At 40.6% G+C, this 27554-nt stretch overlaps 1 protein-coding gene across 1 annotated transcript in view; it reads right to left on the bottom strand.

The window, feature by feature from the left end:
• Nucleotides 1-22533, bottom strand: part of PUM3 (pumilio RNA binding family member 3) — a 38821-nt gene extending 16288 nt beyond the window's left edge. Inside the window, exons 1-13 of the mRNA XM_080911628.1 lie at nucleotides 22485-22533; nucleotides 20218-20309; nucleotides 18960-19178; nucleotides 17387-17522; nucleotides 16744-16819; nucleotides 15862-15955; nucleotides 15554-15620; nucleotides 14454-14628; nucleotides 13295-13398; nucleotides 12128-12206; nucleotides 10013-10111; nucleotides 9197-9250; nucleotides 5605-5685 (exon numbers count right to left, since the gene is read on the bottom strand). Of these exons, the coding sequence (XP_080767754.1) occupies nucleotides 5605-5685; nucleotides 9197-9250; nucleotides 10013-10111; nucleotides 12128-12206; nucleotides 13295-13398; nucleotides 14454-14628; nucleotides 15554-15620; nucleotides 15862-15955; nucleotides 16744-16819; nucleotides 17387-17522; nucleotides 18960-19178; nucleotides 20218-20299 (1266 nt within the window). The 5' untranslated portion in view covers nucleotides 20300-20309; nucleotides 22485-22533. The remainder of the gene's footprint in view (nucleotides 1-5604; nucleotides 5686-9196; nucleotides 9251-10012; nucleotides 10112-12127; nucleotides 12207-13294; nucleotides 13399-14453; nucleotides 14629-15553; nucleotides 15621-15861; nucleotides 15956-16743; nucleotides 16820-17386; nucleotides 17523-18959; nucleotides 19179-20217; nucleotides 20310-22484) is intronic.
• Between the last annotated feature and the right edge of the window lie 5021 nt (nucleotides 22534-27554).

The following is a 27554-nucleotide window of genomic DNA, read 5'->3' as shown; positions in this document are numbered from 1 at the left end:
AAAAAGAGTAGACGGCAAGAAATAATCAAAATTAGGGCAGAAATAGACCAAATAGAAACAAAAAAAACCATTGAAAAAAATCAACAAAACAAAGAGTTGGTTCTTTGAGAAAATCAACAAGATTGATAAACCCCTAGCCAGACTAACTAAAGGGCAAAGAGAGAGTATCCAAATTAACAAAATCAGAAAGGAAAGTGGGGACATAACAACTGAAACTAAGGAAATTCAAGAAATCATCAGATCCTACTACAAAAACTTATACTCCACAAAATTGGAAAATCTGGAGGAAATGGACGAATTCCTAGACAGATACAAGGTACCAAAGTTGAACCAGGACCAAGTAAACCATCTAAATAACCCTATAACACCTAAAGAAATAGAAGAAGTCATCAAAAGCCTCCCAACCAAAAAAAACCCAGGTCCAGACGGGTTCAGTGCAGAATTTTATCAGACATTTATTGGGGATATAACACCAATATTCACCAAGCTATTCCAAAAGATAGAAACAGATGGAATATTACCCAACTCATTTTTTGAGGCTACAATAACCCTCGTACCTAAGCCACACAAAGACCCTACAAGGAAAGAGAACTTCAGACCAATCTCACTTATGAACATTGATGCAAAAATACTCAACAAAATCCTTGCAAACCGAATCCAAGAACACATCAAAACCATCATTCATCATGACCAAGTAGGCTTCATCCCTGGGATGCAGGGATGGTTTAACATAAGGAAATCCATCAATGTAATCCACCATATAAACAAACTTAAAGACCAAAATCACATGGTCATCTCACTAGACGCTGAGAAAGCATTCGACAAAATCCAACACCCCTTCATGTTAAAAGTCCTGGAAAGAACAGGAATCCAAGGCCCATATTTAAACATAATAAAAGCAATATACAGCAAACCAACAGCCAACATCAAACTTAATGGCGAGAAACTTGAAGCAATCCCACTAAAATCAGGGACTCGACAAGGCTGCCCACTCTCTCCCTACCTATTCAACATAGTACTGGAAGTCCTGGCTGGAGCAATTAGACAGCAAAAGGAGATCAAGGGGATACAAATCGGAAAGGAAGAGATAAAAACATCACTCTTTGCCGATGACATGATAGTGTACTTGAGTGACCCCAAAAATTCCACCAGAGAACTCCTACAGCTGATAAACAAGTTCAGCAAAGTGGCCGGATACAAAATTAACTCAAACAAATCAGTAGCATTCCTATACTCAAAAAACAAACATGTGGAGAAAGAAATTGGGGAAAAGGTACCCTTCACAATAGTTACAAAAACTATGAAATACCTTGGTGTGACTCTAACTAAGGAAGTGAAGGACCTGTATGACAAGAACTTCAAACCTCTGAAGAAAGAAATTGAGGAGGATCTCAGAAAATGGAAAGATCTCCCATGCTCATGGATTGGAAAGATCAACATCTTAAAAATGGCCATCCTACCAAAAGCAATCTACAGATTCAATGCAATCCCCATCAAAATTCCAACCCAGTTCTTCATGGAATTGGAAAGATCAATGTGCAATTTCATCTGGAATAACAAAAGACCTAGAATAGCGAAAACCATCCTCAACAACAAAAAAACATCAGCGGGAATCACTATCCCTGACCTCAAGCTATATTACAAGGCAATTGTGCTGAAAACTGCATGGTACTGGTACAGAAATAGGCAAGTGGATCAATGGAATAGAATAGAAGATTCAGAAATGAGCCCTCATGTATATGGTCACCTGATTTTTGACAAAGGAGCAGTAAACATTCAATGGAAAAAGGACAGCCTATTCAACAAATGGTGCTGGTCCAACTGGCACTCAACATGCAAAAGAATGAAAATAGACCCGTTCTTATCTCCTTGTACAAAGCTCAAGTGTAAGTGGATTAAAGATCTCCACATTAAACCTGATACACTGGAATTATTAGATGAGAAAGTAGGGAAAACCTTAGAACACATAGGCACAGGAGAAAATTTCCTAAACAAAACACCAATGGCTCAAGCTCTAAGGTCAAAGATTAACAAATGGGACTTAATGAGATTGCAAAGTTTCTGTAAGGCTAAGGACATCGTCAAGAAAACAAAACGGCAACCAACAGAATGGGAAAAGATCTTTACCAACACCACATCAGATAGAGGCCTAATATCTAAGGTGTACAAGGAACTCAAAAAGCTCGACACCAGAGAATCAAATAACCCTATTAAAAAATGGGGTACAGAGCTAAACAAATCTTTTTCAGTTGAGGAACTCCGAATGGCCGAAAAACATCTGAGGAAGTGCTCGACATCCTTAGCCATCAGGGAAATGCAAATCAAAACAACCCTAAGATTCCACCTCACTCCAGTCAGATTGGCCAAGATCCAAAACTCAGATGACAGCAGATGCTGGCGAGGCTGCGGAGAAATAGGAACACTTCTCCACTGTTGGTGGGGTTGCAAGCTAATACAACCACTCTGGAAATCGGTCTGGCGATACCTCAGAAAATTGGATATAGTACTACCTGAAGACCCAGCTATTCCACTTCTGGGCATATACCCCAGAGACACTTTAATACACAACAAAGATATATGCACCACAATGTTCATAGCGGCTCTATTTATAATAGCCAGAAGCTGGAAGGAACCCAGATGTCCTTCAGAAGACGAATGGATACAAAAATTGTGGTACATATACACAATGGAATACTACTCAGCCACCAGAAACAATGACTTAACCAAATTCTTAAGAAAATGGCTGCATCTAGAGAAGATCATCCTGAGTAAGATAACCCAGTCACAAAAGAACAGACATAATATGCAGTCACTGATAGTGGGATGCTAACCCCAGAGGCTTGCACTCCCCCAGAAACAACTCACAGACTGTATGAAGTCCAAGAAATAAAGAAAACAAAAACTATACATATATTCACAAAACAAGAAGACTTTGACTATTTCCATGTTGCGTTTTGTTTTGCATGTACTTTACGCTTATTGCAACTAGTACGTTTTCAATGCATACTGTCAAGCCCTTGAAAAAAATCAAGTACCGACTAAAAAACATATTCACATGGTTTTATGTAAAATTTATTTTAATGTCTGAAAAAACAGTACTGACAAAAATGTATAATTTTAAGCAAAAAATGTTTAAAATCTTTACATCTATCTTTGTTTTGAAAAATAAAATCGTTTAAAAAAAAAATAAAAGAGCATTATTTAAAAAAAAAAAAAAAACAAAAAAAACAAAACAAAACAAAAAAAAAAAAAAAAAAAAAAAAGAGCGGGTTTTTTCTTTCTCCTCCTCTAGCTTTTTTTTTTACATTGCAAAACATTCTTTAAAAGTGTAAATGAATAAAACAAACCATAAGACCCCAAATAATTACAATCTAGCTCTTTACAAGAAAGAAGAACAGCCTCAACTCTGTCAAGTTTTATTCCCTCCCACCCCCCCCCATCCCCATTTCAAAGATAGTATCTTACTTCAGTCCAGGATGGCCTCCAAATTCATGGCAATCCTCCAGTCCTGGCCTCTCAAGTGATGGGATCATAGCATGAGACACTGTGACCAGCCAAGCCTTACTTCTGTGTCACAAGATGGAAGGCCAAGTACTCAGCAAGTTACTTTTTGTGACTTAAAGTACACACTGAAGATAAGGCATTTAAAATATGAATCAATACTTCTTCATTCCCAAACAGCGACTGGCTAGGCTCCTTATTCCTTTCCTTAAGAACACTGCTATCACACCGGCCAGTGTACATCACAATAAATGGGATACATTTCATTTATAAACGTGTTCACTTTGGAAAGGAAAGTAGACAAGAAACAGCTTAAATTTAGTTTAAAAGTGAAAGAAAGATACAGCTGACAAGGCTGAGATTTGGACTTAGCATCCTGAGAAGTACGGCTACCCTGAGGAGTGCTTGGCACTGCTGAACTTTTCCTGGCTATTTTTAAAAAGCGCCACAACAGACGCTGTGATGGATGGGTGGGAAAACTTGAGAGCAATGAACACAAGCACAGCTTTATCACTAACTTGGGGCTAATGGTACACAGAAGTTAGTGGTAGAGCATTTGTCAGTGAGAACCACGTCCATGAGTCTTTAAGAATGTGGGTTCCACAGCTGTGGACTTCAAACTGATAAGCAAGAGAGATGAAAATGGCCCCAACAGCAAGCTGAAGTCAGATAAATCACTGGGAAAGATCAGCCCAGCAGATAGTTCTGGCAAGTCCTGAAGGGTGATTGTTTCTCTTGAAATCCATTTGGAACAGTGATGCATTTTCAATTTTGTGAAATATTACACAAAAGCAAACTTTCAAAAGGTCAGCCGGTTTCCCTTTTTGTGAAACAGCTTTATTCATAGCCTCACATCTCTGTTACAGGAATTAAAAACAATCACTATTGCTTGGAGTCAAAGGGTACTAAAGTCACAAGGAACATGTCAAAGTACTCAGTCTGTGACACAAAATCTTGCCAACTTTCTCCTTCCCACAATCCAGCCCCCTACAAAAGTCACTACAACTACCACAGAGTCAAGAACAAAGCTGGAAAGTGCCTGCCAGGGCATGAGAACCCACAGCTGGGATTTATAGCTGCCATCAAAACAACAGGTCTTCCCCCACCTCCCTTCTACTAGGGATAAACTTGTCAATAGCCAGCCACCCTCTCCAGGACTGAAAAGCCACAGCCCCCTCACCTGACCACAGCCTTTCCTCTGCTGACATTCATTTGTCAGTAAGATTTCTCCAAGGCTCTATTCATGTGTGAACACAACAAGCCTTTATAATTTTCAGATCAGCTTTGAAAACATTTTCAGTCTTGGTCTCTGTTAACAATACTGCAATGTCTCTGTCTCCCTTGGGCAATCTCTACCATATCCACTGAATATTTGTACGTCCTACACATAGGGAAGAAGGGTTCACACTAGCACAATGAGGAAAGGAGTGTCACAAAGGACAGATGGAGGACAGACAGTTCTGACTATATCTACTTTTGAGTAGCTTTTCCAAGAGTTCTGAAAGTCAAGGGCAGGAATGAAGACATTCCCTCAAGCATTACCACCTTTGGTCAATGTATTGGACCTGCATAGTTAGTAAGTTTTAAGAAGGCAGTTAATATGTCAACTTTAGAAACATTTAACCCGACTATACAAGGATGTTACAAGCATACTGAGTAAGTGCTGGGCAGTGTCTTCTCCATCAGCATAACCCAGCACACAGGGATGGGTGATGGACAACTACAGGGCTGCTTGTCCACAGAAAGTCTTAAACTGAGCCATCACTACACAGGCAACCATCAATCAAATTTAAGCACTGCTTTGCTTAAAAAAAAAAAAAGAATCCAAAGTAGAAGTGTCAACGTTACATCTGTCACAGATATAGGAACAGTTTGATTTCAAGAAATGATCATGCACACAGTGTATAAAATGTCATTTCAACCGTGGTCATTTAAAACAATTACTATCTAGTTAAGAGAACAAGCCATAGCCAGGTGACTAAAAAGTCATGGAAACTACAGACAGAAAGCACAGGTTAAAGTGTTTATGTAACATGTGTGACATTAAACTTCAACGGCACCCACTGACCACTGTAAGCAACTCAACCCAGCCACATTACTCACTGATATGATTATCTGCTTCACAAGCTTAGTGTCATCAATACAATCAAATGCTGCCAGCAGAACCAAGTGAGAGTATTGGCCCTGTAAGAAAGGAGAAACAGAAAGGTTAAAAAAGATCTCATTTCATACAGGGCTGGCAAAACTATTCTTGTGGGTAAAGGCACTTGCTGACAAGCCTGATGATCGGAGTCCAATCTTCCAAAACCCACATGGTTGAAGAAGAAAACAGACTCTCCCAAGTTGTCTTCCGACCTATATACATGTGCACACCACCTATCCCCCAACATATACAACAACTAAATAATGTAACACAAAAAGAGTAAATAAAACAAAATAAGAGTAAATCCCAGAAACCTGGACATGGAAGCATATGCATTTAATATCAGCATATGTGAGGCAGGTAGAGTTTAAGATCTGCATTATTATTACATAGCGAGATTCAGTCTTAAAGAAAGTTTCCATCTTATGCACTCTACCCATTAAGTCAGCACCAACCTCAAGCCAGCAAGGAGAAGCCATTCAAATGAACTGGCTAACTATATATCAGAGATAAGGTTAATATAAAAGAGAGGGAAACAAGTCATCTAAGAGTCCAAGAATGAGAATCCAATATCATAGCGAGTCCTCAGTTAATGAATTAACGGTCATTTGAAAATTTTAAATGAGACAAACAAAAAGATTAACTAGCCATACATACAAACTATTCAAATTACCAAAATAGAAATGAGTATCCTCAGGAATGATTATATGCATACATATATAATCATATATAAACATGTAAATAGAAAAGTCTAAAAGACAAAACAGTCACCTCTATGTCAAAGAATTACAAATTATTTATATTGTATTTTTGTCCCATTGTGTATTATCTAATTTCTTTGATAACAACCATATTTAAGTACAAATACCAAAAAGCAAAATAAAAATCCAAACCATGTAAGTCTCTCTCTCTCATTAAACAATCAGCAAACCCCAAATTCCAAAAGAAACAAATAAATGTCCCTAAATCCACAATAATAACAAAAGCAAAAGTTTCCAAACTAAATAAAACATAATCATAATGCCCATAAGAACCAGATATATCACTGCTTTTCAAAGTGTAAATAGGCTCACAGAAGAGTGCAGGCACACGTGCAAACACACATACAGTGTCCCTAAAAGCCTCTTGAACTGTTCCTATACCTGTGACAAATGTCGCCTGGGACACCTGAAGAGACCAAAAGAACCCAGTTGTCAAAAGTTTCTAACATATTCCCATGGGATCTAAGATGGCATGACTTTTGAGGGATGGAGATTGCTTTAATCAGAACTAGGTCTAAGAATTATGAGAGAATAAAAATCACAGTCAGAAGCAATGAGGAATTCACTAGTTGTATCTAAAAAAATTAACTGGAAAAGAATAACTAAGACACAACTATACAAAAAACACAGATCAACTAAAACAGAACGGATGACCTGATTCACAGAAAAGGCAAATGACTTTAAATGTGCAAAGCACTTTAGAGAAATATAGTAAGGATAAATAATAAAATGATGAAACACATGCAACTCTACCTAGCCAATAGATAAGAGTAAAAAACAAACAATTCAGAGATGTGGGGCAACTAGGCATCTCTATGCTGGGTCTGCTTCTTGGGAAAGCAACTGGCAACATCAATACAACATGCATGCATGTTCTCAGCCAGCAATTCTAGCTCTAGGGATTGATCACAGACATGCTTCCAGAGTACAGACACAGATAAAATGTGTGCTGGAATACTAGTGATTTAAGGAATCTAGAAACAGCTTAAGTATCCAACAGCAGGGACTGTGTTAAGTAAATGGCAGATTCGGTGTATTTAAATAAAGTGGCTCCTGGGGTGAGTGAGAGGTGAGGGAAACAAGCAAAGGACAGTGCACATGGTCCAAACTACCGGTCTCTATGCCCAGGCAGGCACAGCATGTCCAAGTGCAAGGTATTTCTGTACTAAGGAAGAAACTGGTCTACAACCCAGTTTAAGATGCAGACCCAGTCGAACCATCTTGTAAAGGCACAATTATGCAGAACAAAGAGCAATGATTGTATCTACTGAAGTAATCATTCCACACCAATTATACTATCGGGCAACAGGCAACGCCACAATCACATCTAGAAACTGGGCATGCGTCTCTCAGCAGCTGAGTCCTAGAAAATTGAAAACCAGCAAATACTGATGACCTAACACAATCTTTATGCAACCAACACTTACAGACTTCCAAATAAAATTCTGTTCAAGAAACTAAGACAGACCCAATCTTTGGTCTGAAAGGAAGTCTCAATAAAATTTAAAACACTAGAATAATGAAGTAAATTTAAAAACCCTAAAACCCAACAATAACATCTGAGATTCTAAAGGACCAGACAGTTCAAATCTATTGGGTTACTTATATTTGTTTAGCTCCTCCTTCAGAGGCAATTCTTAAAAAGATGTAAAATCACTAGGTACTATTACCACCACAATGCCAAGCTATGATAAGGATTTCAACATATGAAAGTCAATTACTTCATGTAGTCAAAACCTAAAATGAAAGTCTAATTTTATTAGTTAAAAAGCGTCTTACCAAGTTTAGACAGAACTTTCTATTAACATCCTGTTTTTACTCAATCCTAATTTAAGAATTTCAGTTAAGCCTCACACAGAACTTACTCAACAGTGAATTGTGAAGAGACTATTCTTTTCTACACCACAAGCTGGAGACAGTACTTTCATCTTATAGAAAAGTTGGCTATCTAGTGACTGAACACTAACTCCCATCATGCCCAACGCCACAGAGGACCTAAACCACAGCATCTCCCCCACCTCGGTCTGAAAGAATTTAACAAATGTTAGTTGTTGTCATCGGGTTTCTTTAATAAGAAAAAGTCGAACTGTCACTCACATTTAGTACATTTTAGTAATTGACTAATTTGCTAAACTATACAATTAAAGTTACATATCTACCAGTATTTTTACTACCTATTTTTGCCACTACTTTATATTGCTAGTATGAAAAATTATTCGACATCTAAATACATACAGACTTCTATTGTTTTTATTATTGTGTAGATGGTAACACATGTGTGTATGTTATATGTGTGTGCATGTGTGAGAAACTGCCCGAGACTGCCTGTGCAAACATGTGTAGAGGCCAGACTTCAACTTTATATAGTCTATCCACTAGGCTGCTTCCCACCTACAAACAATTAATCCCCAGTAAAAACAAAACAAAAAACCTTTGCATCTAATACTGATCCTTCAACACTGCAAGGAACTTAAATAATGAATGTTTAATAGCTTAACCTTCTCATGAATACATGCCAAGAAAAGACAGAAGTTTTAATTTATTAAGGTTTTGGTGGTAGCAAAAAACAGTATGTTTCTGAGCTATAATCTCATTATTTACTTAGATATAGGTACCAAATAGGCTGTAATCCCATGTTTAGTTAACATGTCTGGAGACACTCATTAAAGCAGATATAAAACCACTCTTTTACACTTTGTAGTGTTCAGATTTCCCAGTGGCCACAAACTCCTCTTACAATTAGCATCAAGTCAGTTACTGACTTTAAGAAATGTATTTCTGCTGCACTCACATTAGCAACCTTCTCCACGTATGTCTTCATTGTTTTCACAATCACTTTTCTGTCCTTAAAAAGAAAAATCTATCAGTCAAGTTCATTTATACATTAAGCTTACCTCATAGCTAATACTTTGTGTAGTACTACATTTCCACCAGCATCGTTGTGAAAAGAGAAGTTATAAAGCAGAATAAAACACAGTGCAGTCTGATCCAATAAACAGCTGTAAGGAGCTCTATGACCTTCACCTTATTTTAGGTCCAGGTATGGAACCATAAAATTCGAAGGCACGTGGAAACCTAGTGAAGTCACCTTTACAACCATCCCTCTTTCAATATGTGACATGTCACAGCATACAGAGGTATTTGATATGTTTGTGCAGTAGTTAAATTTGCAGTAAGTAAATGGTAGATAAGGCACAACCACCATTTAAAGGATAGAAAGTAGAAAGTTCTCTGATCAAGATAAATGTTCGCCTTTTTCTCAGAGTACTTAATATACACAAGAACAGGCATATGGTGTATTCAGTACTAATAATCTCTTCCTTTCTCCCACTCTGAATGACCATTAAGTGAAGAGTAAAAGAACACAAGTCACCAAGTCCCTCTAACCAAAAGCTGAGTATGTACCAGAGGATCTCTTCCTAATCTTCATGAAGCCTTGGATTTCTGCTGAAGCAGAGAATACAAGGCTCGAAGAAGCCAAAGCCCTGGGAGGCCCTAAAGACAACTTCCAGAAGATAGCAAATGGGAACAAAAGCCAGTCTAAAGGCCAACTCAAAGTTAACTCATCAAATCTAGACTGCAGGCAAGACATGACTCTGACACTTACCTTGGGTGTACCATGCCACAAGCAGTGCATGGCCACTCTGGCGCCATCATGTGTGTGGGCCAGGTACACCACTGCTTCCCTGATGGCTTCAATTAGTTCCTAGAGAACAGAAGAGGTCAGTTGTCATTTCTCCCGAGTACATGAGAACAGCAAGATGGTGAATGAAAAGGAATGAGCCCAGGCAGCAAACACTGAGGCTTTAATTCTACAGGCATGTTATTTCTAAGAACATTCTTTTCCATCAAAAGCAACAAATACAGCTCATAGCTAATGTCTGATAAACAGCACAACCACTTCTTCCTCGTATCTATTTTTAAAGGTGCTCACAGGTGGCATGTGATATATTCTAATGAATATAGGAAAACCAGCCGGGGGTAGTGGTGCTGAGGAGTGTCTATCAGAACAGCTGGGGAAATACTGTTCTCTATGTACATACACAAGCACAATCAAACCTCCTCAACTCAAGTTTCTATGGTTAATATGGCACAGCACTGGACATCCACAGGTTATATGGATGAGTTCTGTAACCTAAGAGAGCTACAGGGACCCAAATTAAAGCTGTACAGTAGGTGAACATATACAGAAAGACTGCACTTCACCTGAACAGTACCATCCTCTAAAATTAGACTCTCGAGATTTCAGGTCACATATCTGAACTCAAGATTTTTTCCAGATTCTCAAAAGTGCCCTACCATAAATGGGGGCAATTAAATCAGAGCTTCTTTCCCTTAAAACTTAGGGGACAATGTGAAAGAGTGGGCAGAAAAATTCTAAAAGCCACAGCTTAAGGAACCCAGATCCAACAGTCTTCTGGACTGGAGTGCACCTGACTGGATGGGACCACTACATCCACAAACTCACAGCAGTGTGGCTGCCAATCAAAATTACAGTGTGGGGGAGGGATAGGCTCACAAGCCTCCACCCTGAGCTGACAAACTACTATCAGTTGAACCTTATTAGCATGTTGGATGGATGGACCCAAAACTGTGAACATATGGGTGGCACAATCTGAACTCATGGGTTATTTAAAAAAACCAGATGGGAGGCGGATCTGGAAGGAACTAGGGGGAAAATATGATCAAAATGCATTATATACATATATAAAATTATCAAAGAATAGACAGTTACTGGGCTGAGTATAACATAGGTTCCAATTGTGCTTCCAAGATCTCCAAAGGTCTTGTCACTTTATAGCCACTCCAAACCCTGCTGTAACTGAATGCTGCCTTCTACTGTCACCAAAACACACTAACCATGAAAAACCCTAAGATACTGATTTCAGTAGGGAAGAGGAAAATCCGTAAGAGAGTTAAGTGCTGTTCTCATCACAAGCTTTAGGGGTTGCTACTGAGAAATTATTCTCCATGCTAATTAGAAGGCTTCAAAATTCCCAGGAATGTGAGGCAGGTATATTGAGAGAAACCGGATGTGTTATTTAGTCAGCCCTTGGGATTAGACATTGAGAGCAAATGGACGTCAGCTCATGGCTTGATGAGGCGAGCGAAGGTCAGGAGCTGAGGTATCAACTCTCATCTGTATTCACACCACTGACTGGAAGGACAGTGCGGTTACCTTCACTGGTCTGCTGCCTTCCATCAGATAAGGCCCAGGTTTTCACAGGCCATTTAGTTTTACATTAAGTATCCTCCCTTAACCTTTCAAAGCAGGCATTTTTTTTTTCTTTTAATTTAAAACTATTGGAAGACTGAGTAATGCTCTAATATAAGTTACTTTTTGGATTAGATTAGCTAGAGGACACTCTCTGGATTGTAACTAAAATGTAAAAATTCAGTGGCATTAATAAAACCAGGGTCAATTCTATTATTTTCTGGGGAAAAAACATTATAGAGATTTAGCATCTGTTCAGTGCCTGTGTAGCGGGTAATTAAGTGAGAAGGAAAACCTGGCATTCTAAAGGACCATGGACATCAAAGCAGCCTTGCTTTCCCTATCCACTGTCACAATCTCACACTACAGTCTACACTGCTTGGAACTTACTATAGAGTCCAAGCTAACGTCGAACTAGTGGTTTTCATCCTGTCTCAGGCCCCCAAGTGCCAAACCCAGTGCGCTGGCTTTACACTGATTGATGCAAGAACAAAACCAAGAACTTACTGATCGAAGCTTTGGGGGTGCATAAGTAAAAAAGTCCAAGAAGACCTTATGAACCAATGAGTGCTTAATCACAGCTTCCCTGGAAACAAAAGAAACAAACGAAAATCAGATCTACTAAGATCATCTAAACAAGTGAGATGGTTTTTACCAAATACACTGTCATAAAGCAAAGCATCTTTCAGCAGTACTAAGAGGTTAAACAATTTTCCCTGTGATACCGGATTGGTTTCACTATGACTGACACTAGGACACAAATGTCCAGACTCTCTAGCAGGATGACTGATGCTCGAGTCTCACTGTGTTTCACCCCAAGTTAGATCACCTGCACCCCTCCCCAAACACTGGACCTCTCATTAAGAACTCACATGTAGACCTAAGTCCTAATGGTTATTTTCTGTCAAGCATTCTTAAAAAGGTCTCAGTTCCAAAAATAATTTTAGCAGCACTACAACTCAAATGAACCACAACAGTGCCACCAAAAGAACTCCTACTTAATCTGTGGCCCTCTAATGTGATGTGTAGTGAACACAGGAGTTCAGTGCAGGCTAACATTCAAGATCAAGAACCTAAAAGTTCACAGGGACCAGTGCAGAAATGGACATCTTGATTACACACAGCACTCTTCTAAGAACATTAACCCATTTCATCTTCATAAAACTCTACAAAGGACGGGCTGCTACCACCTCAATCCACAGGTCCAGAAACTAGGCCCAGAGAAGTGGAGCTGTCCACACTCACACAGGATGTGACATCACAAGTCCCACCCATCCTGCCTACTCCCAGTTTTGTGCTCAACCATTTTGTTAGGATACCAAGCACACGCAGGCAACAAGCTCAAGCTAGTGCAGTTTAAATAATCAACCGAATTTTCAAAACTATTTAACATACAAGGGTTCAGTATAACACTTTATTTTGAAAAAAAAAAAAAAAGTTTTATCAGTTTAAGAAAGTTTTTGAATCACTGTTACAAGTTAGCCAATAAGATACAGCATCAACAAGAATGATGTCTACCTGCATCAAGAATGGTTTCATACAAAAAGTTTTATGCTCTTATTTATGATTGATGACTAACAGAGGAGGAAATGTGCCCCCTTTCTGGCAGGGATCATAGAAGATGTGGCTCCCCCAAACACCTCTTTCAAAATGTTAATAAAGACCCTTCCTCACTTCTGAGCCATCGGAGTCAGAATCTGCTTCATTTCATCCATGATCAGCTCCAGCTTTCCCGGCTGCACCTCTAGCACCTGTCCCAGAGTCGGGTGGTCTGCTGACTGAAACAACAGATGTGATCCCTTCAAGACCAGCAAGATATACAGCCATGGTAAATTGAGTTTAAAATAAATTTGAGATGTTTTATACTTATAGTCTACTGTGCAACAAGATAACGAATTCTTCATGATCTGATTCAGTTTATACACCTGCTAACATGTGGTCACCCCCGTGGAAAATGGGCCCTAGCAACCACCAGATACAAAAACTTAATGGCACTTAAGACTCTCATACAGAAACAACATATTCACACATAAGCTGTATAATCCTTCACCATATTTTAAATCTACATGGCCTAACAAAGCAGAAATGCTCAGCAAATAGTTATTATACTTTAAGGTACAGTAAGAACAAAATCTATACATGTGCAATACAGACATAGGTTGTTCTCATGGTTTTGGTTGACTGAGTCAAAGGATGTTGACACCATGGAAAAGGGGCTGGGGGTAGCTGGCTGTATTTTAAGAGCCAGGCTAACCACTAACCAATCACCAGTCATACTTCTTACCAAGCACTTAGCATGGTTGGGTATCACAATAGAAATTCGAAGGCAATTCAACTCAGGAACTGCAGCTACTGGAGATACCCACAATCAATCTACATCCTTTCGCAGTACTAGTCCCATCCTATCACTGGCCCGTCTCAGACTTCTACCCACCATCCACTGCCAGGTCTCTAGTCCCCTTCCTCTCCAGAGTCAATTTGGACAAAGGTAAGACAAAACCAGAAAGAAAAACGAGACAAGGCAGGAAGAGGAGTCCAGTGCACCTCAGTCAGAGGTGGCTATGGAACAGAAAATCTCCGCTCACTGTTTACATCTTTGATCTCAGTCTGACTACAGAGAGAAGTACCGAGGCATTATACACACAGCGGCGGGAAGGAACCAAATGGACAGATATAAGCAGGAAATGATCACTTGCATACAATCTAAGTCAACAAAGGATGTGAGACGTGTCCTGAAGGACGGACGACCCAGATAAAAACGCATCCTAAATACAGGACCCTGAAACTTAAGAGAAAAACAAACACGCTGGGAAAGAAGTTTCAGAAAGGCCACCTTATAAAGCTGAAATGTGTTCCCATAGAGCTCCTCTGTCAGCATGTTCCTCTGCTCCAAAATGGCTTTGTCGTTGTATGCATACTCCACAATGGCCGACGCCTCTGAATGCCGCAGCATCTTCCTCACATGCCCTTTAAAACTTCGGATTATCTCTGCAACCTGTGGTTTACTTCTAAAGTCATAAAGAGCACAGAAAAAGTAAATGACAGCAGGAGGAAGCAGGGTGACAGTAAACCTCCTCCAAAGGTGAACGCATGAATGTCTGAGTTAGAGGGGACTTCTCTATGCGGGAAAGCTTGTGAAGAGGAAAATCAATCTCCTGTTATTTTTGCTTGAACACTTAGAAGACAAAGCAGGCTGCGATCCTTAGTAAGAAAGCCTGGCTCTTATGATCAGCCCAAAGGGCTGAATTTTTTTTTTTTGTTTGTTTGTTTGTTTGTTTTTAAGACAGAATCTAGAACCTCATGAATGCAAAGCAAATGCTCTACCACTAAGTTACAGCCCCAGCCCTGAAGTCTTCAACTTCTCAGTGCCCCAGCTTCTTCATTAAAAAAACCAGAAACACAGCTGCTAGAACTAGATGAACTAAGATGCACCTACAACAGTGGCCAGTACATAGAAAGAGCCGGTCAGTTCCTTCAACTAGACCACAAGTAAGGGGAGGAGAAGGGAAAGTCAAGGGGACAAACATGGATAAAATAAACTGTCACAAAAACAGGATTTATTCTAAAGAAGCTGATAATAGCCAGGAACATAATTAAACCTATTTCTGCCTCAAGCAATATTCAGAGTCACTTTATTTGTCCCTCTTAACCTTCTACCCTCTAAATACAGTTATAACAAACTAAATACTGTTAACCAACAGCATTTCAATGTTCTGTTCTATAAGTTACTATGTAAAAACCGGTCCTTAACCACAGAGAAGGCTGCACCATATTTTTTCAATTTCAGTTACTGTTTTAAGGTGTTATGCCCTAGAAAGACAAGTCTCTGGAGGCAATTACCAAGACCAGAGATTTTAAAATAACATTCAGGCAAAAGTAAAATCCACAAAACTGAACGTTAAGAACCACCACCACCACCACTTTACAACTTACCCATACATGAGAAATTTCTTTACAATATTCCTGGAATATTTGGCTTTACTTAATTCAACCAAGTCACCTGAGGGGAAAACAAAGCATCTCAGTGATCTGAGCTTCTCACTGCTGTTGTCCAGAAACAAGGAATGAAGGTCGTAGAAGACTGTGGACGGGGGCTAACTCTCCTCACCCCAGGCAAAGAAACACAGCAACAAAAATGGTCTCCCAGAAAACACGGAACTACATTCTAGGATATTCTTCAGCATTCCAAGAGAAAACAAGTGACTTTATTGTGAGATAAACACACTGCTTATTAACAATACCTTGCAGTTCTTGGAAAGCCTGCTTCCTCTGCTCCTCATTTCCATACTGAATGAAGCACTGGATAACTCGAGTTGAGTCATGTGCAAAGGCGATCTGTAAGAGAATGGTTGGTGCTTTTGAGACTCAAAATTTCTGAACAATCATGTTTCTTACTATTTACACTATTTCTTACAGTTTACACCTTTTCAGATTAACTGCACTACACTGCTTGAGGCAAAAATACATCTAATTAAATGGGGTACTGTTATTTAGTTTTGCTTATCATATTTGATAGCTCAATTTTACCACCTTTCAAATTCCAATCCTAACTATAACCACACCCACAGGATTGCATGGGCTACAGTTTTGTTTCCTGAACATTTACAGGTTCTGACGTGAAACTGACCAATGCCAAAGTTGCTGCACCAGTTTCCATAGCTACAGAAAAACAGCACTCTGATAATCCCAGGGAGAAAAAAAAAAAGCTTAGTTGATAGGCTTTTGAATCTTGGCACAATTCTACAGCATTATGGCCCCTCAATTTGGACTAGCATTTCTCATTAATCTCTAGTTCCAGAACCTAAAAGCTGTGAATGCTAACACAAAGCCTTAAGCAGAAAATTTCCACACCTGGACACGGTGGCCATGAGCCACAGTCAACACGCAAGCACACTAAAAATAAAATGTGCAAAGACAGCTGAAGCGATGGCCATGCACACGGTATTCATGAAACAAGAGAATTTCATTCACACTTGGGTTCTACAACTGAAATGGTGCTCTGCATGTGTGTAACGGTGGTCAAGCCCCTGTCATGAACAGCTAACTCTTCCTTCCCTTAGAGCAACAACAACTTGGATTTGGATTTTTATTTTTTAATGGAATAATGAGCACACGCTACTCACAGTTTTAATTTTCCCTTGAATCAACTTCTGCAAATCACTCATGAGCTTTACCCGTTTTTCTTTGTCACAATCTTTTCTGCAGAGGAAGCACAGATGAAGTTGTTTTAAACATGAAAACCAAACACCATGCAATAGATGGTCACCAGTGCAGTGTGGTTTCCCTTTGAAGGCAGCAAATCTCTGACATTAAAATTATTATTCTGGAGCAGCCAGACAAAAGCAATTTTCTCCGAGACAGAAACTCATCTCACAAGGTATAATTTTATGCATCAATCTAAATCTTAACAGCCAGAACTTCAGAAGCAAAGAAAAATAATAAAACAATCTCAGATGGCAAATACTAAAACATCTCAAAACCTAGCTGATAAGAAATTGTCCTTCATTTTCTAAGAAATCTTTTAGGATGGATATCAAATCCATTTGACTCTCTCCAGTTCCATAAAGCTATCTGACACTACTGTAATGAATGATTTCACAGTCGTCTGCACCAAGCAGACACCCATCCTGCAGCCTTGACAGCAGACTGTGAGTATGCAGCACAGAAGCCAGGTGTGGTCTGATGCTTAGAGCACCTGTCTGTTTGCAGGGCACGCCCTCGTGCTGCCCGTCTCTGACGGACTGATAGACAGCCAAGTGACAGTACCTTCTCAAGCTCTCCCAGATGTGCTTTGCTCGAACCACGATGTCATAGTTGGTTTTATCACTGAGCTGTCTGCTCTGCTTCAGCTCTTTCTTCTTCTTTTTGAAGTCATCCCACTTGGGTTTCTTGGCTGCTGATTCTAGATCCAGATTCAATGTGTTTAGCATTCCAAATACTATTCATGAATGTGAAGTTAATACAAAGGGCAATCACTAGAACCAACACTCATTCTAGAAGCTGCCAGGGGAAAACATAACTCCCCAGAAATTTTACATTTGACCACAATATTTAGCTAGTCTATACCACTAAAAATTTATCTAAAACAATTTATTTAATAGCTTTTTAAAAGACAAGAGCCTCACAAGCTAGCTTCAAACTCAGTAAGTGCATGAACCACCCTGGCTGGCCACAGCCCAGCCATTTTAATGGCTTCTTAACAGGAGACCTAGTGAGAAAATGGAATTTAAAAGGACTATAAAAATGCCTACAAATGTGAAGCACCATCTTCAATTGTGAAACAACATTCCACAGAACACAGACAACTGCCTTTAAGTCAGTTTTCAGTGGAAACAAGCCAGTCCAGATTAAAACGGGAAAAACAATTGAGAAACTGACTGTTCAAAAGCTGGTGCTGAAGCTCGGTGGTGGACACCTGCACACATGGGTTCCTCACTGAATCAAGACATCAAGAACAAAACAAAACTCCACTTTTCCCAGAGCTGTCATGCATCACTGAATTCTTAGGTGGATTGAAGAGTCACCCCTCCACACTGGGGAAGCACGCACCACACATTAAGTGCCTCGTCCAAAGCCTCTCCTCACCAGCCCCCAACATGGTAGAAACAAGACGCAAACCCAGGGCCAACCCACAGTTGCCTTTCACTCATGACAATACAGCAAGCGTTTTCTACAGATTGGTGCTAGAAAGGTTGAGTATCTACCTATATCTGTACCGTCACCTTTGAAATCTCATGTTATTAAACAGTAGTACCAACAAGCGAGAATGAGATGAGGATTTCGCTAGGGGATTATTTACATGTGTACCTCCCCAAAGTCCTTTAGAAATTAGTTGTTTCTAAGTATCTCCCATTCTCTGATTATAAAACTGACTCATTGCAAAGAACAGAAGAATAAAAAGTGAACTAAGTCATAAAAAAAACCTAGGTATAAATACCAGTTACTTTTAGATTCACTTTATGAGTGTTTTGCTTATAAACACATCTGGGCACAGCATGTGTACTTGGTACCTGAATTCAGAAGAGGACACTGATACCCTAGAACTGGAATTCTGGATGGATGTGTGTGACCACATGGGTGCTGGGAATTAAACTTGGGTCCTCCGCAAGAACAAGCGTCCTTATCTGCGAAGCCAACTCTCCAGCCCCAGGAAGAAATTTTCATTAAGAAACACACAGTTGTTTACATAAACCTTTGTATGCTTCCTTCCTTTTTAAAATGCTGCCTGTCTCAGAGCAAGACCAGGTGCTTTCTGACAGTGTGGAGGACCTGGGGACCTTGGCCCAGTCACCACCCGGCATGGGGAGGCTTCTGCAGCACCTCAGTGAATCAGGCTTACCATCACTTTTACCATCTGGCTGAAATTTCCGCTTCCCGTTGAATTTATTTGCCTTCTGGAATTTGTCCTTCGGGCCTTTGCCCCCTTGTGGCTTGTTCTTGAATTGCTTCACACCCTTCTTGCCAGGTTTTGTGGTACCTTTCTCAAAGTTCTTAGATGTAACTTTAGGTCCGCCTTCCTTAACAGCTTTCCTTGGGAATGTCTTTGAAGAACCAGACTCTAGCAGTAACAATAAATACGTGTTAGTCCACTGACTCTGAACCCAAATCACCAGCATCTACTCTACTACGTGCGACAGGGAATGACATGCTCTGCAGTGCAACAGACAACCTTACTTACTCTCAAACACGCATTAACGCTTTTGAATAGAATCCAATTTAAACAACCAAATCAAAAGAAAACCTTCTGATTATAAGACTATATACAGACTAGTGATGTAAGCCCCATAATAAACTATAATTTACCTCCTAGAAACAACCACTATTGTTAGTTTGGCATATTTCTGTTGTTTTAAGCATATACTAGAGGTTACTGGCTCTACCATTTATATAAAAATCTCAATCAGTGGTACTATAAAAGTCTAAGAACAAAATTAGTATCATTGAAGAAAGTATATCATAAAAATGAGCTAAAATGTATTTCTGAAAAGGTCTAATTTAGGAAAAATCTTAAAGCCTATAATAAAATTATTTGGTTAAAAATTTTGGTCAAAAAGCTTACATATACCTGACAAACAGGATGCCATTAACAATAGCTAACTTAGACCACTACAAGGGGAATCATAGGACTGCTTAGGAAACAGTTATCTATATAGGCCTGGATTTCTACTCTGCAATACTGACCCCTGATGGCATAGGAGAGGCATTACCATTCGAAATTCAGAAGGCAAAAGCTGAGAATTAGCCGGCTCCAACTCATCAATACTAAAATGAATTGTACAGTGAAGGAATGCGAACACCACGAGGCCACTCAACTGCTAACAGAAAATAACTTTAAAAATAAAAAAAAGCCTCAGTTATTCTGGTAATCTCATAGAAGTTCCACGAGAAACAGGTTAACTTGTAGACAGTAGCTGTGGCCTCTTTCTACCACGTTCACTGTAATCCCAGCCCACAAACAGAGTGGCACCTGCTATAAACGCTGCCCCCCCTACACACACACACACACACACACACACACACACACACACACACACACACACACACACACACACAAGTAATCACCAGAAGGGAAGTTCACTTGGGCAAGGCCCTCTTACCACTGTTTTTATGAAATCTATTCTTTCCCTGTGATGTCTGTGGACTCTTTCCTGTAATTTTTTTCTTCCCTTTGACTTCCATCGCAGCACTTCTGAAAAAAACAAAAGCCAAAAACCACAGAAAGAATCACTGAACTGCTCATCCAATGAGAGTCATTGAGTAGTTGGTGAAGTGTTTAGTCCTTGAGTTCAGATGCAGTATAAAGCATCCAGGCAGAGCACATCTGGACAAGAGGGGAGCACCATTACAATGTCTAGAGTCCCCAAAGATACATGTTCTCCCATCTCTAAATGACCAAGTGTTTACAGGAATTCATTTCCATTCAAAAATTAATTTCTTGTTGGATGTGCCAACAAACAGTTGTAAACCTAGCATCTAGACTGAGGTAGAAGGATCACTGTGAGTTCGAGGCTACTATAGGCAACATAAACTAGAGGCTACTCTGGGCTATGGTGTGAGATATTGTTTCAAAACTCGAAACGGGTTTAATTCCTCAGGACACTGAAAGGTCTTGGGAACACTAAATAAAGAAAATAGAAAGAAAGAAAAGCAAGGCTCAAGGTTAAAATGTATTTGAGAAATAGTAAATCAAATAGTAATAATCAGCAAGTAAAGAAAGGTATTTTAGATTCTTTAACTTGCTACTATTAACCACCCACTGCAAAGACTGAAATGTTCAAGACTTTTCAAACCTAGTAGAATCAAATTTCTCTAGGAAGCACTCTGGAAAATGCCATGGGTTTGGTGCCCAGCAGTGTACACTCGGGGTACACATCTATAATCCCAGCACAGGAACTGCTCAGCCTCCTGCTGGGCATTTCAATTTCAGTCATTTCATCACGTGGTAAGACATCATATTTACATGTAGGTTTCATGTAAACACCACATGCTAAGCAACTGTGCCAATGGCCCTCAATTATACCTTCCCAGAGATACCTTTATTTAAATACTCTATTTGGAAACTATGCACCTTAGATTTAAAAAGATATAGAACCTACAGATCTGTTATCCAGCTTCCCCACTGACAACTTGATAAGACAGTGGAGTCATACTTACAAAGACAACACTAATATAGCATGGGGTTTATTTGGAAATCAATTTCTCATTCCTGTCCTCTTCTTCTTCCTATTCCAAGGCACAGTTAACGTAACCACCACATCTCTGGTTTTACAGGTTATGTTCTTTTTGTGGTTTTAAGATTTTCATAATTAGATTGAAGTTATGCTAGGGCCAGGGGAGGGGGTGAGACATGAAGGCAAAGAAGTGCTGTCCTCACCTTGACAAAGGTATGTGGCATTTACGATGACGTTGACCCTGATCATTTAAAGCACTGTCTGCCAAGTTACTTCACTATCAAATGAATGGCTAACCCAAGAGCAAGAAAAGCAAGTAGGTGGAGCCTCGGGGCCAAGGGTTTCTTCCAAGCCCAAGACAACTTCCTACACTTACAGACCTGAGTCCTCAACACTTATTGATTATGCATATAACTGGCATCTTATGCTTACTGCCTACGACATAATCCTCTGCAGTTCTAATACAAATTGCCATCTTTCTCTCCTAGCCTATTCTTGCTGTAGCCAATGGGGTATCTATCAACTACTCCACTGTGCAGAAAAAACTGGAACACTGCTCCTGGTTTTTACTTTGTCAGTCATCTTGTACCCATCAGTAAGATATCGTGAAATCCCCTTAAAGATACCTGTACGATTTTCTTTAAGAGAATCGAGGCCTACCATGAGCCTCTCAATTGTATGTGCAAAAGAACACAAAGAAAAATGCTTCCCATTACACAAGATTAAAGAAACTCGACGCCATGGCTCCCAAGTTCTACTCCCCCTCTTTAACCAGTCCATGCCGTACTCCTAATTCACACCTCCGGGACAGCCCACCGCCTGTTTAAAACACTCTAGTCTCCCGTCATGCTTTAGGTCTCGGCTTATGAATGGATCACTTCTTCAGTTTTCCCTGCACTGCTCCTATATACAATGTCTATCACGGGACCGGACGGGTGACTGTGACCAGCACAGGCCGGGGTTTGAAAGCGAAACTAGTCCTATAGGTCTGCAATAATAATAAACAGAAAGGGTTTAACCCCTGCCCTCGCCAGGGTTCCTCCAACTCCGAGCCATCGAAACAGCCAGACAGGCTGTCCCGGGGACCGGTCTGAAGACGCCGCTCACTCACTACCCCGCACAACTCCCCGCTCCGGAGCGGTCGGCGGAAACCGGCCCCGCACATCCCGCATCAAACTCTCCACAACACTCACCGCACACGTGGGGCAGAAGCTCGCGGAGTTCCGCTACCCACCGCCGCTTCCGCTTCCGCGTTCTGCCCCGCCCCGGATCTGCTGATTGTATTGTTCCGTCCGGGTGCAGGGGTCATGGGGTGGAGCTTAGGAAACACAAAATCCGTAGTTTCTATTGGTCCATTTTCGTCCAACCTCCTGAATAGACGCGAGGGCTACGTGAGATTTGGCCCTTGAAGGGATCCGTCCGTTGGAAGACGAGTGAGTGGCTCGGGAAAGTGACGCTTGAGCCTGCAGATTTCTGGGAACGACGCAGGTTCTCGCGAGGGCTGCCCAGATCCTGAAGGAGTTAAGTCTGCAGTCTGGATTAGCGTTCAGATGGCTCCCTTGGTTGCGTGTTAATTTGCGTCTGGTTTTGTTAGTTTAGCCTGGAGGATAAAAGCTGTGCCGGATCTGTTCTGTTGTCATCCTGCTTTCCAACTCCCATGTCTCCCTTATTTAGCACCCTAGCTGTGAGTCTCTGGATAAATTAGATCCCTCGGGTATCATACACGTAAAGAACAGAGCACACTAAGTTACTGTGAAAAGCTCTCTCCATAAATGCTTTTAACGTCGGCTAATGCTTGGGCATACATTTTCCCATTTTACCGAGGAAGCACTAGAGGTAGTAAATTTCGTATTGGCGGCTGTAGACGTGACTGAGCTCTTGGAGAGTACCTGGGTTCAGTTCCCAGCACATACATGGCGGCTTACTGTAAACTCAGTTCCAGGGAATTTCATGTCACGTCAAACAACAGAACCTTATTGCCTAACAGTTCTGAAATGTAGATGTTGGTTGTTTGAGTGGGGGCCCCCTTTGGAGCCCCAAGGAGTGAGTGAACTTCCCATGTATCTTCAGCAGTTCCTTGGCGCATGGTTACGCCCCTGCCTTTCTTTCTCCTGGATCTTTGTTGTAAGAGTACTTATCAGCTTGTTACATAGCTTGCAAATAAGCTTGGAGAATAGAATCCCCTGTGGACGTGCCTCTTGTGTTCCTGATCAAACACCTATAAGTAGGGAACTGTAGGGAAAGGTTTCCTCTACAGAAGTTCTGCTCAGGTGCTGGAAAAACTTCCCGATACAGGATTTGCATCTTTGTTCTGGCTCAGAGAAAATTTCCCCTGAATCAGTTCTGTTACAAAAGGCATCCTGGCAGTCAGGAGCTAAGGAATACCACAGAGTCATACTGCACAACAAACCTCAAGCACGGGGTTAATCTGATGGGAAAAGCTAAAGAGGGTGGCTGCCTCTGCTTGGATAAGAAGCAACAGAGAACTGGGCAAAATTGGAGGATGGGGAACTATATTGGGTTTCTGGGGAGAGGGGACTTTCCAGGGTGGCCTGGAATCTCTTTTTTTCTTACAGGGTGGGGCCTGACCACTTTCCCACCCCTGGGCTGGGAATGGCTAGTGCAGCCATTAGAAAATGACCATTAGGAAAGTCAAGGGGGCGTGCTGCAGGGTCTGGCCATTTTCTGCCCTGAAGAACTGGAACAGCAATTACAGCTGCTCAGCCTTTGCGCTCTTGCTGCTGGGGCCCCTGAGGCCAGAGCCTGGCCACTTTTGTGCCTTGAGGGTTTACTTAGTATACAGAATGTACAAAGGACAGTGGCAGAAAAAGCCTTCCCTGTTGCTTGAGTTGATGTAAATGCCCATTTTTAAGAAAGTGGAAAATACCACCATTGGTCCTTTTTAGAAGTACCGTATGAAGCGTGTATCACAACTGCCCCTCAATATTTAATATTGTGCAGTTACAAGAGGTGTATGAAGACAAAGTCCATAAATCCTACATGGAAGGGGTAGAGTTGCAGAGCTTTATTGTGGCCTATCAAGGAAAACCTATAAATATCCTGATAAAGTACGGCTTTTTCATGAGAGAGAGAGAGAGAGAGAGAGAGAGAGAGGCCTGAGTCATACCTCTGCTGCTGGGTGGAGACACATTCTAAACTGATCAAAAGATAAAATTACAAAAACATTAGACCCTCCAGTTAATCCAAATCTACCTGTCAAACATCTAGACAGGAAATGCACCTCAAAAGTCTTATCTGTTCTAGAAAACTTGCAAAATTTAATAAACTTAAAGGCATGTTAAGATGGGAGGCCTACTTGTCTCCTCAATGAAACCTGCGCTTAATGAATGTCCCGGAAGCTTCTCTCATAAGGCAGTCAAGTACTCTACTCTGCCTTACTGCGTTCTGAGTTACAACTGACTTCAACTTTTCCACCTTCTTATTATGTCTCCCTTTTTTGGATAGCTGCCTAACCCCAAATTGAATTACCTTTGCTACCTGAATATTTGTTTTCTCTGAAGACTCCTCCCCCACTCACCATGCACCAGGCTGTACATGTTACTGATCCTGTCTACTTTCTTGACTAATACTCTGAAAAGCTTAACTTTTTCCTTACCTAGCTCCCTCTTCCTGGGAGCTGTCAGTGTGTCTGGCTTGTTGGCCCTTTTGTTTTCTCAAACAACACACACACACACACAAACACACACACTGCTGTTAAGATAGCTCAGCAGGAAAGAGTGCTTGCCCCAATCCTGAGGACAAATAAGAATTTAATCCCTGGAAGCCAACTTATCCTCTGACTTCCACATTGCAAGTACACACACAATAAATATGATTTTAACAAAGCACTCTTAGAAATCAATAAAAGCAAACTCCAACAAAATTGACCTTGAGTTCTCTTTTAAATCTGATTTTCAATTCTTTTTATCTACAAGTCCAAGATCTTACAAAAGGGACTCTGCTTATTTTAAGACCCAACAGGATAATATCTCCAGTTCTTAATTATACCTTTTTATCCAAGTGTAGCCATATTTACATATTCTGTGGATTAAAGTCTGAACATCTTTGGCAGAGATCAGCCAACTACATCTGGAAAAGATGAACATTTAGAAGTTGATCCTTGATGTACTGACTGGTGGTTTGAATGAGAATGGTCCCTATAAGATCATACATTTGAGAATTAAGTCACAGAGCAGTGGAACAGTTTGAAAAAGACTAGGAGGTGTGCCTTGCTGGAGTAGGTATGACCTTGTTGGAGGAAGTGTGTCACTGAAGGCTAGGCTTGGAGATTTCGAAAGCCCAAGCCAGGCCCAATCACTCTCTCCTTTTCTTGGCCTGGGAATCAGAATGTAGCTCTCAGCCATGTTAGCCATGAGTGTATGCTTCTACAGTGCTCCCCACGATGACGATAAAGGACTAAACATCTGAAACTCTAAGCAGGCCCCCAATTAAATGTGTTTGTTTTTAATAGTTGCCTTGGTCATGGTGTATGTTCACAGTGACTAAGACACTGACCTTAAGATTGTGTTATCTTCTAACTCAGTGGTTTATTCTTTAAGGCATTCAGCTTGAGAAGGGTCGTACATAATACAGTACAGTTCACTAGGCTCAGAAGCCATTCTTACTTCTCAGGTACCCATCCTGACTCTGCACACGGATTTCATAAATACTTGTCAGCCTCTATTGTGACAAATATATTTACTCCCCCACCCCTGAGTATGTGGGCATCACACTAGAAAGGAGACTGATGGGAGGCAGAGCTTTGGAGGGAGAGGGGAACAAAAGATATTTGTGACATAAAAGCAGAAAGAAGTAATATTTGAAGGAAGAAGAAAATGGAGGGATATAGGGTGGGGAGAACACCCAGGTGATAGATAAGAGCGAAGTATAAATATATACACAAATGTACTAAAATTTCACAACGGAACCAACTAGCTTCTATGATAACTTAAAAAGAAACGAATTAAATAGGAATTTTGAGGGTGATCTTCTTTCCATAGGAAAGGGGTGCACTAGCGTTGACTCTAAGCATCAGATTCCAAATTCAATGTGGCTGCCTCTGGACTGCTTTTATTAATTGGAATTTATTAATTTGACAAATGCCAAAGAAAGGAGAATAAGGAACAAGAATTTAAGGCTCAGAGGAGCCTGGTCTATTGAACACTCACAAACCCCCTACAGGTAAATGCTCCCCAGAAGAAAAAGAACTACAGAATGTACCTGTCTGGGTTTCTGTTGCTATGAAGAGACAGCATGGCCAAGGCAAATCTTATAAAAAGAACTGAAATCTATGGGCCTTTTCCTAGTCATGCTGCCACATTCCACTCACTGGACCCCCATGGGCTTGTAGCCATACTATAATGCAAAATGCTTAAGTCCAACTTCAATAACAGTCTCAAACTTGTTTAAAAGTCCAAACTTCAATGTTTCTTCTGAGACTCATGCTATCTCTTAATTGTAATACCCTGTAAAATCACACTGAAAAGGCATATCACATACTTCCAACATACAATGGCACAGGTTATACATTGCCATTCTAAGGGGGAAGAAAGAGCGCATAGGGAGGAAATACTGAACTGAAGTAAGATGAACAACCAGCTGGTCAAACTCCAAACTCTGTATCTTCTTGTCTGATGTCAGAGTGCTCTTTAGATTTCTAACTCCATTTAGCACTGTTGACGACAACACATGTCTTTCTGTTGGGCTGGCTCCACTCTCTGTTAGCAGCCTTCCTTGGCAGATATCCCACAATGGTGGCATCTCCAATATCTTGGTGTCTCCAAGGAAATCCAGGCTTTACCTTCACAGCTTCACAGTGGCCTCTCTGGGCCTCCATGCATGCACCCCGCCACACACCTGGCTTCAGCAGCTTTCATGGAGCAAGATTCCATTACCTCTTTATTGTATCCTTGAATCTAAAGCCAGACCCATTTGGCCAAACCTACCAAGTGTTACTGCTTGCTGGGCTGGACCATGGCCCCCTCATCAGCATCTGCACAAGCTTTTTGGTTCTGATAGTTTTCTTCACTGCCTAAGTTTGTCTATACAGGAACCTGCTCTGTAGATAAAGTTCACCTGGAACTCAAAGATTGAACAGTCTCTGCCTCTCAAGTACTGAGATTAAAGGCATGTACCACTAGGCCTGAACCTTTAATGCCTTTTTACAAGTTAGAAGCTTACCTGGGTGGGATCTTGCCTTGAGGTCACCACTCCCTTTATTTCATTTAATATTAGGCTTTTCTTTAATCTCATGATCTCCTTGA

Source organism: Micromys minutus (genome assembly GCF_963924665.1).
Source record: "Micromys minutus genome assembly, chromosome: 2".
Taxonomy (NCBI): Eukaryota; Metazoa; Chordata; class Mammalia; order Rodentia; family Muridae; genus Micromys; species Micromys minutus.
Note: the sequence above shows the minus strand (reverse complement) of the source record. Positions and strands in the feature narration are given on the sequence as shown.